The 16699-nt window shown below is 38.0% G+C and overlaps 1 protein-coding gene across 1 annotated transcript in view; it reads right to left on the bottom strand.

The window, feature by feature from the left end:
* The window catches only part of ARHGAP18 (Rho GTPase activating protein 18), a 98803-nt gene extending 91661 nt beyond the window's left edge, over positions 1–7142 (bottom strand). The window contains exon 1 of the mRNA XM_027691331.1: positions 6984–7142. Within this exon, the coding sequence (XP_027547132.1) occupies positions 6984–7027 (44 nt within the window). The 5' untranslated portion in view covers positions 7028–7142. The remainder of the gene's footprint in view (positions 1–6983) is intronic.
* Between the last annotated feature and the right edge of the window lie 9557 nt (positions 7143–16699).

Genomic DNA, 16699 nt, shown 5'->3' with positions numbered 1-16699 from the left:
GTCCCTCTTCCTTTCTATCGCACCTGGCAAGCCTGGTGAAAAGATGAAGTGGTGAGTGTCCCAGGTCATGTTTCTTGGGCTCTGATAATTCCTTTGTGTGGTTTCCAGGAGGTATCACATGGAGCACAATGGTGAGAAATTAAACGATAAATGATAACAAAATATTAGTGATGGCCTTCTTTAGTCAAAGATCTAGTCAAGTTCAATTGAGGGAAAACTGCTGGATTGGCACTCTTAATTCGAGATTTTTTTGTCATTTATCACAGATTGGTCGGAAAGTGGTTTAAGCCGTTTCAAAGCAGTGATGAACAAATATCCATTTTTGAGACAAACGTGCTGATAGAGGATGGTGACTTCTTTGCAGAGCTGACATACAATCATTTAGTAATCCCTTTTAGTCAAAATGACCTGAATTGACAACTAACAGCATTTTGCTGAGTGCATGCTTTTTTCATAGCTGACACTTTAAAAAAAAAAAAATGTGTTCAAGCTTACATATAAATGATTTCCAAGTGTAAGACCTTGAGTTCTCTGTCCCACAGCCTCGCCACAGGCTTCTCAGATGTTCAGTATGCTCTGAGGAAAAAGAGTTGGCAACTCCATAAAAATAACTAAGAACTGTGCAGCATCTTTGGTTGAAAAAAATAAATGGATTTATCTAAACACTATATAAGGTGTGAGCAAAAAGTCTACAAGAAAGGATGGGGGGTGGGGGGAGGGATAGCAAGGGATGACAAGAAAGTTCTGTCTTAGAGTCAAAAAGTATAGGGACAAAATGAGAATTGCCAAAAGTCCTGAGTCCTGACAATTGACAGGACACTTAGCAATACAAATTAAATTATGTATACTATTCTTTGACAGTATAGGGAAAAAGAAAAGTTAATTGGCAGTGAAGTTGCTGCACGGTAAGAATGGAGTTGAGATAAAAGACAATGTTGGCATGGCCACGCCAAACCTTTCTGACTCAATATTCCGTCAGGATAATGACAGCAAAAGCCAGACAACTATGAAAATCTGTGGATAATACTAAATTTCATTCAAGATGGAAGCAAAGTTTTTAAGGTTTGGTAAAATTAAGGCAGGCAGAATAGATAATCTTCTGCCCTAGATATTGAAACAATTCCCCTAAGAATTCAGTGGTGAATAATTACAAAAATCTATCAGCTCAAGTGATGCCACATTACCACAGAATGTCAATATAACAAATATAATTTAGAAAGAGAAAAACTGAAAAACTGGCAACTTTACACCAGTTACTCTGAGCTTGATAGTGTGCAAGTCTTTTTTCAAGAAGTTCAAAGGAAAGGACATTTTGAAACACAGAGGTGAATGGAAACCTGGGATAAAATACAAGACATTATTTACCTTTACCAAAATAAATATAGATTTTGATAATAACTTGTATTAAGGATGGGGGGGGCTGCAGCAGAAGTATCCTATATGGTCTTCAGTATTGCAATTGATACTATAACACATAAGGAACATAACTACATACACAGTTAAACAGGAGATTAGGAACAGTGGAAGTTTGTAAACTGGGGAAAGGCTTATCTGAAAAGACACAGCAATACATTACACTGAAAAGCAAACTGATGAATTGGGAGAGTCTTCCTATTAAAATTTCTCAAGGTTTCCTCTTACTAATGATCTTATTATTTAACATTTTCATTCATAACTTTGGCACAGAAAGAAGCATGAGAAATTTACTCACAGAATGAAATTAGGGATATCAATTTGGAGAAAGTCCAGGATATTATAGAGGAAAAAATAGATTAATAAGGGGACTGGAAAAATAAAAATTATACACAAGTGCATGCATTTAATAGACTTAATAACTAGATTTTATGCTATAAGCCAGGGGACTCATCAGTTTGAAATGAATACTAATTGGTCATAAGGCAACCATCAAACACAGTGTTGTACAGCAATAAAAAAGGTATATGCAGTTCTATGTATATCCAGCTATATCGGACTAGATAGCAGACTTTTAATATAATCACAAACATTAATCAGACATTAATTAAAATCACAGTGTCACTTCCAATCACTCACAATCAAGAAAGGTGGTCAAACATGGACAATCACATGGGAAAGAGCAGAATCTACTCAGCATGAGAAGCTAACAAGCAACAATAAAACTGCTGTTTGTGAGTTCTCACAAACATAGATATCATGGGTGGGAAAATCAATTTCATTTAATGGACAATGTCAATGGAAAAGAAATATGTAGAAACTTTCCACTGGCAACTGTAGGTAGAAAATTAGAAATCTATTTCTAACTATCAAAAGGAACAAGGTTCTAGCACACCCATTAAGAAGGACAAAAAACCTAATCTTTAGAAAAAGCTCAGTATGTTCATGACATGGATAAAAGATGGTAGCCTTTTTATAAGCTTTCTATATCTCCCAGAGAGATAGAAAGTTCTTTTCAACCTGGCATCCTTCTGTGCTAAGGCATAAGAAACAACAGAGTGGCTACAATAGATAGAAAAAAAATCATAGGTTAAAGACACATTAAGCTTCTAAAAAAAATTAATTCAAGAACTTCAGAAGTCAACAACATCACTTCAGGCTATTGTGTTCTTATATGATAATTATTTTAATCTATAATTTTACAAATGTAAAAAACATCATGTGCAAGTATACCTTTGGCTTGAGGGGGGGAGGAGGGGTTGGTAAGAATAAAAGACCAGCCAATGGTCCATTGTGTGCTAGTGCAAGAGCACAAAGAGCCATAAAATAACACGTGTGCTCTATAACCTCACCTGCAGCACTCAGCAGAACCCTGTATCCTTTACTTGACTATCAGACATGACTACACCAGCACCAAGCCCCCACTCAGATGGACTCAGAAATCATGGTAGTTTGTTCCCTGGGATGCTCTAAGAGGGACATGACACTTCTGAAAAAGAAGTTTCACAGGGAAACACGTTGCCCAAGTATGGTAGCCAGGGATGCTGAACCAAGAGGTTCAGACTGTGTGCTTTTGTAACAGCAACAGCAGCAGCTTCAACCTTTACTGGACCTCTAAGCAGGTATTCCTTTCTCTGCTTCTTCATCCTCTCAGGAGAGAGGCTGAGAAAAGATGTTCCTTCCTCAAGCTAACCATGCACAGTCACATGCTGAGGTGTTGGAGTAGCCGCAGTACAGTGTCTTGTCCAAAATTCTTGAAACTAGACTCCTTTGAGAAAAATGCGCTAGGCCAGTTAGAAACATTCCTCAGGTAGGATTCAGTCCATCAGCCACATCTTAAACCATGCAGATACAAATCATGGATTTTAAAGAAGCGGACAGTTAAGTTCAGGCACATACCAAAGCTACACAACCTCAGTAAGATCTCTTGGTTAAGTGTAAAGATGTTGGAATCAGAGCGATGAAGTAAGATGTGACTGACAGTACAAGAAGAGGTTTTTTTATTTGCTGGACAACTTTTTAAAGATATAAAAATTTCACATATAAAAGCAGGAACCTCAAGACAGCTCCAAAACAGCCTTATTAATTGCTGCTTCAACTAAAAATCTTGTTACATTTTACGTGACCACTTTCAGAGTCAGGCTACGAAAACTAAGAGTTAATTGATAAAAATATTGAACTTCCAAAAAGGCACTTCAAGCCTGGGACTGCACTTTTCCCCCTGTGTAGCTTAAACATTTGAATTTCCTAAAATGAAGAACTACCACAGCCTGCTTCAGTTTGAATTTCTGCAATACAATTTACTGTGCAAATCTCCTTGGTAGCATTCAATGTTCACTCTCCTTGTGAAAGTCTTACATTCATAAGTCTATGTCTTTGTCTGCGGTTTGCTTGTGTTGCCCAGTGTTGTCATTGGGAACTGCTCTATCTGCTGCCATCTCCTTTGTTTGTTGTTCTCAAGAATCACTGCTCATCTCATTTTTTTGTACACTGCTCTGCTTTCACTTGCTGCACAATCTTCATTTATGTAGAGATAATTACATAAAGTATATTTATAGGAAAACATCTCGCCTTGCTGAGAACCTAATATAGTATTTTTACAATTAGCTTCTTGGCTGATCCATTCCCATTCAGTGAGCCTGCTTTTGTCTGACTGAAACTAATCAGAAGTTTATGACTCAGCTGAATGGGACTTAAATGGGCACAGAACCATCCTTTATGAGGGTTAATTAATTGATGTAAGTACAAGAGACCAAGTACTGCTACACGATTTCTTCTAGCATTAGGAGTATTGTATTGCAATGTATTTACTTCTGATTTTCAGAAAGGGCACTTTTTAGAATAGTTGTATAGTGCCCAAGGTTTTAGTATTATTCCTGTAGCTTCGGGATCCTATGTTTTGCAAGGTGTCAAATCCAAAGACAGATTGCTATGATGTCCACATTTCTGCTAACTGTGCAAGTCCTAAAGTGATTTGAATTAATTATCTGCTTCTCAGTAAGTACTGAATTAAGGGCATAGTTACTATTCTCTTAGGATCTGATTATAGTAATTGTTTGGGCTGCCAGTGTACTATTTTACTGGCATAGTCTAATCTTGTCACAAAATGTATTCTTAGAAATTTATTAAGTAGAGTTTTTAATGTTTAAATATATTTTTCTTATTATATATCAGCACAGTATTTTTTCACTTAACTGTAGCATAACCTTAAAATCCAATTCATGGGTCAGGCCTCAATGGTTAAGAATTTACACGGAATACAAAAGTGACAACTGACCCTTCAGATTTCTGTGTAGGGGGAGAAAAAGTCATAATGCTGCTGATAAGCATTTTTCCCAGCACACCAGCTACCTAACTATTCTTAACTCAGTCTGACAGCTTACTTTTTGGGGTTCCTTGCTCTTAACTGGTTTTTAACAATTTCCATTCTCATGAATAGTAAAAAAATATTATTGCATGGCTAGCCAGAATCCTAATAAAATGGCTTAATCAGAAATCACAGTATTTCAGGAATATGTCAGACAATTTCATATGTATGCCCTCTTTTCTACATCACTCTTTTCTGAATTCATTTTTATATTGCTGGTCACTTGCTAAGGGAGGCAAATAATAAGCATCTGGTAATGCCTAATAGTAGTTGTTTATGCCTGACTGACATTGATTGAAACATCCATTCCCTATCTGTCACGATTTTGTCATATGAATGGACAAAAGTATGAGGTGAATTTGCTAAAATCAATCTGCACTTTAAGCCTACAGACTCACTAAAGATGACAGATTCCCTGATCTGTTCTGTGTGCAAACATACCCACTTGCTGATGTGTACTGGTTCCAGGGAACAACTGTTGCTCATTTATGTCCTGTCAAATACTGCCACTATTTACCACTCCAGCAAAACTCAGTGAAGTAGCTATCCCCTTATTTAGCATTGACAAATGGAATTTTATCCTAACTCATGTTCATTCAGGTCTAATAAATTCCAGTCCTTCAAATGTTGCATTTACTGAGTCCCTTTTCAGCCACATCTCCAATAGCTCTACTTCTCCTATAAAAGCAAACTGATGGGCTTTTTAATATCTCCCCTAATTTTATTGACTTCTTTCACCCAGTACTAAACTACTCAAATTCCGCCTTCAGACAGGGCACTGACCATGCATTTATTAAACTTTCAGATATGTTCTTCACATTTTCTCAATCTCTTGATGCTCATTCAGCATGAGAAGAGCTTAAGTTTATTGAACTTGTTAGCCTCTTTGCATCTTTTCTCATGATACCTACAAAACACTTGACAGTGATCAGGTTGCTGCTGGTTAAAGAACACAACTTTATTGCTTTGCCACTTTCATCCAGCTTTATGCATTAAGCAGTTTCCTAATTCTCATTATATTATTAAGTCTTTGAGGCTGAGATCGTCTTTTAGTCTGATGTTTAAAAAGCAAATAGCATCATGAACCTCTTGTTCAAAAACAGCAGTAATATGCTGCTAAACAAACAACCACTGTTCAGAGGAGGGCAAGAAAAGAGAGGCAGGAGTAAGAAATTGGCAGAGATTTTTTCCTTCTTGACTTCCTTCTCTATTTCCCCAGCAAAGGAATGCAGCATAAAACTGCACAAATTTATAAAATTAGAGTTGTGATTTTGGTTAGACTTGCAGAATAGGTTAAACAGCGGTTAAACATCCTATTGAATATAACAGGTTAAAAACTGGTGACATTATATACTTCTCTCATGTAATTCATGTCAAAGTACTATTATCTTAATAATTGTTTAAAAAAAAAAACCCAGAAAACTAGAGACTGCAGGTATTCTAGGACTTGAGTCGTAAATCATACCAATAAAAAGTTACAGTACAATTGATTGCCCTTTTTTCCACTCTCTGGCTAACTTGGAAAAAATTGGGTAATGAATCAGCTCCCAGAGCTGGTATGTCTTATGTGAGAATGCTGCACCAAAACATCACTGCTTTCACAAATTAAATTTCTGGCTCAGTGCATGCTCCCCTTGATCAACTATTTTGATGCACATAAAGTGTTCATATACATAAGAAAAACTGTGATTCAACAAAATACAAGTGGAACATCACCAGGACTGCACACTTTTTTGCTTTCTCTCCATTCAATTCAAAAATAGTTGTATTCATTGGCTAAATGCTATTTAGAATGCATGATACTGGGAAAAACGGATGACAGAAGCCGTATTAAAAAAAAAAAAAAAAGAAAAAATATGCAATTTGTCTAATCCATGCTATTATAATTACGCTACACAAGTACTTTAGAGACACCAACTTTCCAAACTATAAACTAGTAACGGGTATTTTCCACAGACACGCCTTGTTCTCCTGTTGTGCCGCAGGATGCGCTTCTGGGAGCGGCTGGGAAGAGTCCGGGCAGGGGACCGGCCGCCGGGTCAGGCACCGACGGGAGCGGACACGCTCCACCCGCGGCGACACCCCCGCCACTGCCACTCTCTTCCGCACCGCGCCGCGGTTTCCCTCCTGGCGGCTTCGGCACAGCCCAGGTGTCGCACCTGGCGGGAGGAGCAGAGCGGTGGCCGCGCTCGCCCGCCCTTACCTCAGGTGCAGGTAGTGCACCAGCTTCGTCACCACGGTCACCATCTTCCCGAGTCACCTTCCCCGCCACTGCCTCGGGCGCGGGAGGGACACACGACGAACAGAGAGACGCTTCCCAGAGACTCCTCAGTCAGCGGCTCCTCGCTGCTGCTTCACCCTCCTCAGTGCCCTTGGCCGACAGCAGCTTCGCCCCTCGGCCGTCCCCTGCCCGCGCCCGCCCCGCCCGGCCAGAGGGCGGGGCCGCCCCCCCTGTTCCGACCGACCGCGCCGGCGGGGTCGTGCCCGGCGCGGAGAGGACAAGCAAGTGAGCGGGTTGAGGGGCTTCCGGGCCCAGGGCGGCTCGGCCGCGTCCCCCGCGCCTCTTTGCGGGGTAAGAGCGCCGGGAGTCCCGCCGCGGGTGGCCCAGCCCCGCTCCGCTCGCTGCCGTCGGGGCGCCCCCCGCCCCTTCCCCTGCGCTCCTCTCCGCGCAGGCGGCGGGCCGCCCTGGCAGGAATGGGGTCGGGCCGAGGGGTAGGGGTGAGGGAGCGTGTGAGGGAGTACAAGCGGGGAGGTGAGGTGTGAGTGCCCCGCGGGAGTGGGAAGCCGTATGGCACGGCTGAGACCTGCACGGTGCCTCTCGAACGCTGCTCAGTGGGGAAGAGTTAAACGAGGGGCAAGGGGAATGAGCGTTGGTCTGGGCAACCTGCCTCGCAGTACGAAACTGATGTCTGCACCTCGTTCAGCTCAGCAGAGGACGGGGAAGAAGAGGTGATTTGATTATGGCGTGTAAGCAGTTACGCAGGAGAATTTGCCATAGCTCTTTAATCTACCAGACGTAAAGGACTGAAGCAGAACGTAGACAACTTCAATCTGGGAACAATGAAACAGCTTTGGTGTTACCATAAGGGTACTGAAACACTGAAATTATTTACTACTGGATCTTGGATCTCGTGAAATTTCAGCGATACAATGGATGACCTCCTCGTATAAACCACATATAAGTCATCTCTACATCTGATTGGTTTGGGTTATGGAAAAAAATGCGGGTCTTTGTTGCTGTGAAGATTGGCCTAGATGATCACAGAGCAGGTGATTAGAACAGTAACTCCAGGTTTTCAAGTCTATGAATATTAATTATTTAGTTTGTGGTGCACTCCAAATTAAGAGTATCCCTTCAGCCTTATTCTCCCCTTCTTGGCATCCACCCTAGGCACTGAACCAGACAAGACTCTTGAAAAAAGTTGGATGTACTAGGTGTAACTCAAAGGCTATCATAATGCATACATTAACTTGTATGAAGAAAGTTTACAAACAAAAATGTTTTCCTTATTTTCTGATTCAGAATGCTTGAATAAATGACTTAGTATTGCTGAAGGATTTCACTGTGTTGGTAACATTCAAACTACTGAAACTTAGAAACAAAGATAAGCCACAGTACATGAAGTATTTCCAGTTCACCAGGAAATACTGGGGTATTTCCATTTGGGGTCTATGGATAGCTAAGAAGTTTAATAGTTGATATGAATTAGAAGGCTGTACCTGCAAGATATAATTATTCATATATGTATATAATTCATATACGTATATATTCATGTACACATATATATACTCATATTCAGTGTACATATCTATACATATGCTGTACAATATACCACACCCTCTTGAAGTAAACTGGCCTACTGTAAGTTGTATTTCAGTTTTTCTAGAAACAACTACTTAGAAATCCCTATAGACAGTAAGAATTTTAAGACAGTCTGTGGTTTGTGGTAGTCACTAATCCCTTTTGTCTGCACATTCTTGATAGTATCAGCCTTGTGAGAAAAAAATGTTTAGTTTTGGGGGTTTTTTCATGAACTATACAGAACACAGATTCTGTCTGATAAACATATAGGAGATGTAAATAATTAAAATAGGGGTTTTTTCATAATGGATAAATACTGCAAGTTGGATATTTTTGTCTCATTGTACATACGGTTTTACATCCCACATCCTCGAGCTTATTGTATCATTAATGTTATTATTTTACTCTCTATAAATTCTTTCTGTACTTCCTGTATTTCTCAGCTCATGTCAATTAAAGCTCCAAAATATGTACCCTTCACTTGCTAACTTGTTCTCATGCTTTGTGCTACTCTCTACACCATTTATGGCTCTGCTCCAGTGGACTCTGCTCCAGTGGAGCAGAAGTGGACTGTTTCACCTCTAGCAGGTTTAACACAGCTGCCTTCTTTTTTTTTTTGTACTTCATGATACCCCTTTCATATTTCTTTTTAGAACTGGTTCTCTCTCATTAGCATTCCTTAACTAATATTTACTTGTTAATTCCATGCTTGTATTTATTCATATAACAATTTTTTTTCAAAAATATCAACAATCTGGTGTAGCTGTGATCTTAAAATGCTGTTATAACTCAAACTGTTTGTTCCCAAAAATATTTGAATTGTTTTGCTAGACTAAAAATTGATCTTATTCAATTTTTTCTTTTTTTTTCCTTTCAAGAACTCAAACTTTCCATGAAACAAAAATTCTGAAAAGTCTGTTTTACAATTTCTAAAAGGGCCTTTCAAAATGTTTAGAGTAAAAAAAACACTTTAGGTGTTTTGTTTCAGTATTGCTTTATTCCATTGTTTAACTTCAGGGGGGTTTGTATCATGTTTGGGTGTATTTCAGTAGTCAAGAGGGTAACGGTAACATATGTGGTTTGCTTATATTCTGTCAACGGATTTCTACAAAAAGAAATTTTAGATTTTGTGTAATTAGCATTTTCTAGTAGAAAGCTACCCATCAGAAAGTTTTAAATAATTTCGAGGATTGAAAATTTAGTCCGCTATTTTCACTATACTAGGGATGAAAGCAAAGCTTTTCAGGATAAGGTATTTGGTCGCCCATAGTGGACAAGTGAGGCATAAGCTGTTGGAAGGGGGAAATTAATTCCTAATCCTATTAGCTAATAGACAGCTTATTTCCAGCTATGTCATCATATGTTCTTTTTACAGTATCTAGTTCATTTAATACAATTCTGTTTTTTTCACATTCTTACATTTCTGCTTGCAGTCCTCATAGGGATGTACAAATTGGCAAACCTCAGTGTGTCAGAAAAGCATGTCGGGGTAGTGAGGTTGAAACAGAAGACCAGTGTAATAGGTGTAATTATGGATAAAGAATCTAAGAAAGAGCAACCACCTTTTGAAGTCAGAGCTTTGCCTGCAGAGGAAATCCTTGGGAAAGGATTCAAGGAAGCTCCGTGGAATGAAGAGGTACGGTCCGTATAAATATAGACTCCATCAAAATGCACTTTGAGTATTGTCAGAAGAGTTCACTGACTCTAAAATGGATCAGGTGATTATGATGAAATGTCAGGAGAATATAGGAGCTCTCAGATGTCTTGAGCATATCATATTCTGATACATAAAAGCATCCAGTTCCACCTGGAGAATGAAGTGTTCATAATTTAACACAATCTCCAGGCAGAACTCTGGAGAAGAGAAAAAGAAGACTCTGATAACAAAACTGAGTTGCATTTGGTAGCCTGAGACAATTTGCCTTTGTGAGGCTAGTGTGCTATAGCAGCAATTGTCATTATGAGCTCTAGAATTTGTGTGAGACTTAGTTTGGATAATTTTGAATTTTTTTTTTAATAGAGAAAGCAGGTTTGAGAACAGAAATGCACTGCCAACTACTAACATCTGCAAGGTTCTCACTTCAGGCTCAGAAAGAGCATTTGTGATTGCAACAGAATCATAAATGCATGGCATTTTTGCTGTTGCTATAATCTATTAATCTGGTAGATACATAATGTAATAAAAGCAGCAAAAATTTAATGTCAGTTTTTAAATTTCTTTATCAGATGATCTGTATCATGGACAATACACACACTTTATCATAAGCAGGACTTAAATGTGCTTTATAATTTACTTTCCTTAACTAAACAATAATATGTTTGAAAGTTAAAAAGGAAATATATGCTTTCCTAAAATATCCACCCGCTGTCCATGTATATTAAAAATATATGGAACAATTTTTCCTATACTCTTCCTGTAAAAATTATGGTGGTTTGAAATTTTTTTGTCTGCCAGTAGTTTGTTGTCATGTGTAGTTTTTTCCTTATTTGCCTCCAAAGCCAACCTGAATCTCTATGAAAAGGACACTTGAGCACTTAGCTATACCATTAATTTTCATGGGAAAAGGCACTTTATGGGGAAAAAAAAAGGTTCAGCTTCAAGGTAACAGCAAGACATCAATTTTCTGTGTTTGAAATTAACATAATGTTTTACATAATGATCCTCTCCGCTGATCATTAAAATAACATAGTTACCTCGGCAACTGGAACAGTCTGCAAATGTTATCTAATGATACTAACACATCCTAAAAATACATACAACAAATAAAGTCTGAAATATTATCATTTGGATGAAAAACATTTTTTTTCAATAAAAATACCTTCTGGTCTAAGCAGATTTTTGTGAGAAAAATTTAATTCAATGTAACTTTATTTTTATGCAAAACTGATTTTATTTGCTCAAAATCTGAAGACCCAGTTTTTTGTTTCCTGACAATGGAAAAAACAGTAGATGCTTTTCAATTACATTACATTCAATTGCATTTTTCTATGAATGTTTCAATGGCAAATGTACAGGAAATAAAATTTAATTCTAAAGCAAGCATTGAATGCTTAAAAAACTGCTGGAAAATATGGCATACCAAATAATTGACTGATGAATTCTATCTAGGGAGTTTACTGCTTTAGATCTGAATGTCTTCACTGTCATTCCAGCCCTCTCATTCTCTTCTTGTTGGTACCCTTGTGAATCTGACCTAACAATTGAAATCTAATGGGACTGAAACAAATTGACATTAATACTCTTCACCTTTTTTCTTTTTCAAGCAAAACTTAATAAACTGTGTTCACTGATGATTTTGAGTGCCTTAAAATGCTTTTTGTGTATTGTTGATTTACTGAAAAGTTCTGCCTGGACTAGTTGCCAGCACATCTTCCGTTAGAATGGAAAATTGCTCCCAGGCAGGTAAGTTGGCTCATATCCCTTAAGTTCTCTTTCATCTTCCTGGGTATTGAAGCCACTACACTCTTGAAACACCCTCTGCCTTTGCCGCTCTCCTGGGAGTATACTAAGGAATACTCCCCACTTTTGTATTTGGTATAATTTTCCAGTGAAGTTGTTAAAACAATTCCTTAGAATTCAGATTATTTTTAAATACTAAATTTGAATTAATGTAAATATGATTTGCTGTTGAATTTGCTCATGTAATTTGGCTAATATCTACAAGTTTTTTCAGTTGATACCATATGAGATATCAAATGCATTGATCTTTTTTGTCCATTTTAATGGTATCTCTTTGTGTGGAACCCCATCAAGGTTTATAAAGTGAATCAAAGCACTTTTTTTCAGTATACTTTGAACACCATTGATGTAGATTTAATTTGAGTTGAAAATTTTCTGAAGACTGTTAAGAAATTGGTAATTCTTAATGTATTTGAACATTTTGCTATCACCCATGTGGGGTTTTTTAAGCACTTTTCCTTTGGATGCTGCAAATCTGGTGACAAGATTGCTCTGAGAGAACATATAAATGGATCCTTTCATACAGTATTGTTCCAATAGACATAATGGGAACTTTTCTTTGGAAGCAGGAGTCGACCATTTGTTTACAGATCACTTTGCAAATGCACAGCAAATACTCTTGTATTATGATTTATTTTCACTGGAAAGTATGTAACAGAAATGACCAGGCTGTGACTATCTTTGATTTAGGACAAGGACAACAAGGACTCAAAGTAATTTTCATCTTCCTTACAGGCTCCAGTTTCAACCATCCGATTCATCTGATTTCAACTATCTGATTGCCACTGTTTTCTAGGGGTTGGCAACCTGAAAAGATTGTGGCCAAGGCCTTTCCTCAGGTTTTGGTTGTCTGTGGTTGGTGTCATAGTGTCACCTCACAAATACCCAGTCCAAGCCCACGCCATGCTACATGTCAGGACAATGTCTAAGCACACATCTTTCCCTTCTTTCACCGTTGCTAGCAGAGGAAACCTGAATGCACGAACTGGGAGAGGACTGCAAGGTAATCCTTCTGTCCCCTGAATTGGAGAATGGATGGAGTAGGATTTAAGTCTATCACAGTGCATGCCTGCCCCACAACACAGGCATAATTATCCTGATACATCTGAAGAGGGACTCTAAAGGGATCCATATCAATCTCCTTGAGCAGAGGAGAGGTTGGAATAGTCTCACACTAAAAGTTTTAAAGCCAATAATAAAGGTATTAATTACACCATCAAATTTTATAATCATTCCTAAGACCTTTATCCTCTCTGCCATCTAATGAGAGAGTGCATGCTGTCTGGGGCCATGATTAGCTCACCAAAAAAAAAGAGAGATTAGAGTATTAGACATTACTGAGCAGATGGATCATTACACAGGAGCCTAAGCTAAGAACTAAATATTCTAAGTACGTCACATTTGGAAGATACAAAATATTTAAATAAAACTTTAAATACCTGTGGAGATTAACAGGGATCTAACTTCACGGTGTGTCAACATACATACCAGATGATGGAATAAAGAATGTGTAAGGCTTTCACATTTTTCTCAGTTTAACAAAGCTCACTTGGTCAAAAGACTACGGCCACAGGAATATCCACTGTACATGACTGAAGGTGACTCATCTCCCTTGCTGGTGATCTAGTATTATTCATACTGTATTTTCTGTATTTATTGGATGTGCAATTGTTGGTATTTTTAGGAATACAGAAGTAATGAGTACTGTAGGGTTTTGCTTTTCTTGCTTTTTAAAGTTTGAATACAAAAGAGTTGGAAATGTTGATCAAGTAATTTGCAGAGCTGGAAAAATGACCAGCTCTTTACTTCACTAGGAAACGATAAGGATTTTAACCTATATTTTTACTAAAATGCCAACTAAAAACCACTATGTTTCCTGTACTCCATAGTTTGATATTTGGTGGTTTTTACATTATTGAGTTAGTTTGTTTGTCCCAGAGCAATTTTTTTAATTGGTTTGCCCTTTGACATTACATTGAAGGCAGTGGCATTAGCCACTCTCCTAGGCATTAAAGTCTCAAAATAAAAAAATCCCTCTTTTCATTCACGTTCTTTGTTACAAGAAAGATACTTCACCATTTGGATCAAGGATGAATGCAGAGCCCTTTAGAGAGAGGGCTGAATGAAGAAGAACTATAATTTGTCTCAGTAGGTGGCTGGATATGATGAAAAGGAGTTTCTTGTCTCTGAAAAGAAATCTTAAAATTACTCTATATGTGGTATTATTAAGGTATGTCATTTGTGTACTGTTCCACTGATTTCTGTACCTAATGTTTGCAACTTCTAATCCTCTTCCCTGCAAACTCTGCCTGGAAGTGGATAAAGTCTCCATCTGCTTGAAACATTTCCTAAACTGATTACACCCCCACTGATACCTGTGTAAACTTGTGACTACTAGACTGTATCACAAAGGGTTAAATAATACCAAACCTACACCAACTAAATTAGACAATATTCCTGTGACTGTCTGAGTCAGAGAGCAGAGAATTCTGAAAGTCCCGGGACAGGAGCCACAGGCATTACACCACAGATTATAGTTGTAACTATGGACGTGGAGACCACCTGTTCTAGAATCATGATACATCAGCCCAAAAACAGATTGCTGTATACAAGAGGCATACAAGTCTCACGTCATGAGACTCCAGTGCTACAAGTTCAGTCTGCAGATTTTTTCTTCTTTCACTAATCTTGTCTGGTTTTGTCTTATCGTTTCTCGTTTTCTTGTGCCTTTTTTTCCAAGTACGTGTCCCTGTTGTTTTCTCTGTTTTCCTTTTGGTTTTTGAGGTGCTCTTTTGTTTCTGTCTTCAACAGGTCTGTTGTGAAACATACAATGCCCTTCATTTCCTCCAGCAGCTCTTCTTTCTCACCTGTGTCTTGACTGTTATCAATTAGTCACATGCAGATTGTTCAAGTGGGTACTTTACTGTTGTTCCAAAAACAGCCAGGTTTGTCATATTCAAAAGTACCATTTTGGTGTATCAGTTAGAAATCACACAGTATTAGATATTAACTCTGAAGGCTTTTAACCAGGTAATGCCTACACAGATATAGCTCATGTTTCTTACATGATGAATATTTATTCGTATAATACAAAATCTGCCTACACTTTAACATTATGTGTAATATTTATCATTGGGCACAGCACTAGAAGTGATGGAAAAGATGAAATAAATAATGTTGAAATTGTCTCACCATTCCATATCTGAAAGTAACGCAAAAACCCAATGACCATTTAATAGCTGGACTTGGGCTTTTAATCCTCAATAGAATTCTTACTGTGATTGTTTTTCTAGCATTGGCCTAGTGGTATGTGCTTTGGAGAAATACTTGGACTGAAGCACTCTTCATACTAGTCTGAAGGTATCTCTTACTGGTGATTTAAGATTTTAAATAGAAAATAAAAGTTAAAAATATTAAGGCTGGGCTACAAGCTGCAGCTGGGCTGACACGCATAGAGGAAAATCCTGTCAGGTTAAAAATAGAAACATGTTCCACCTGCGGATTAACTTTATATGTAATCCACTTATGTTTTACCACATGGCACACTATGTACACACACAAACTCTGTGAGGAAGAGGACAGAGGCATGAATTTACATTAGACCTTACTTCCTCCCCATCCATTTCTATAGTTCTGAAATGAAACAAACCTAGAAGAAATGTGCAAACATTTTCCAAATGTATAATACCAGACAGTTATCTGCATACTAATGTTTCTGGAGATACAAATCCACAAACTAAAACCAATCCATGGTTCAGCCCACTGAAGGTCAGTTAATTCACTCTCCAGAGTTATCCCTTCTGAGTTCAATACGCAGCATATTATGCTGAAAAACTTCTTAAGTCTATATCTATCAAGTACATTGGATTTACATACCTTGTTTGTCTCTAAAATGACTTAAATATCTATCATTCCTGAGAAACAAACTCCTTTTTTAGGGAGTTTTCTGAAATGTGCTTCTCACTATATATGTACTTTCAGTACTGAAGCTTAATTGAAAATTTTAAAACTTGAAATAAATTTAAAGATGTTTGATTAGATCAACAGGGGACTGATTCATCAGAGGCATTATCTGTTGAGTGAGATTAAGGTAAATCCAACATTTAACACTCTTGTGCAAACAGCAATCTAGTCTTGCTCTACTAAGCAAACTTCAGTTGAAATCCAATCATTGGTTTCATATTTAAGATGAAGTTGCCTTCTAGCAATTTTCCTGTTACAATTTTATTATGATTAAAGACTTAAAGAGTAACTTGAAGCCACTACTATGGTTTGTTTGTTGTTTTTAATTACCACTATGCATAAACTCATACTTTGGCATTGGCCACTGGCAGCTGAGGGAGAGAGAAAGGGATATATAGAAAAGTGCCTTTCAGTAGCATTTGCCTTTCCTCCTTCCAGCACAGCCAGACCAGAAATGGATCCTTAGCAGAAGAGAAAATAGCCTGAAGCCATTGTAGAAAACACTTGTCTGTAGCATCCCTGGAAGGAAGAGGGTCAAACCAAACATTAGGGATTGTACCTCTCCCTCCTATTGTATTGGGCAGATTTTAAGTGAGAGCTTTAACTTAAAGATGGAATGACATGCAGAGGTATATGCTGTTCACTGATTCCTCTTTGCCAGGAGTTTGTCAGTAAAGACTGCTTTAAACCTACA

The sequence above is a fragment of the Neopelma chrysocephalum genome, unplaced genomic scaffold, assembly GCF_003984885.1.
Source record: "Neopelma chrysocephalum unplaced genomic scaffold, ASM398488v2 Primary Assembly neopelma1_23, whole genome shotgun sequence".
Lineage (NCBI taxonomy): Eukaryota > Metazoa > Chordata > Aves > Passeriformes > Pipridae > Neopelma > Neopelma chrysocephalum.
This window is presented reverse-complemented; position numbering and strand designations above follow the sequence as displayed.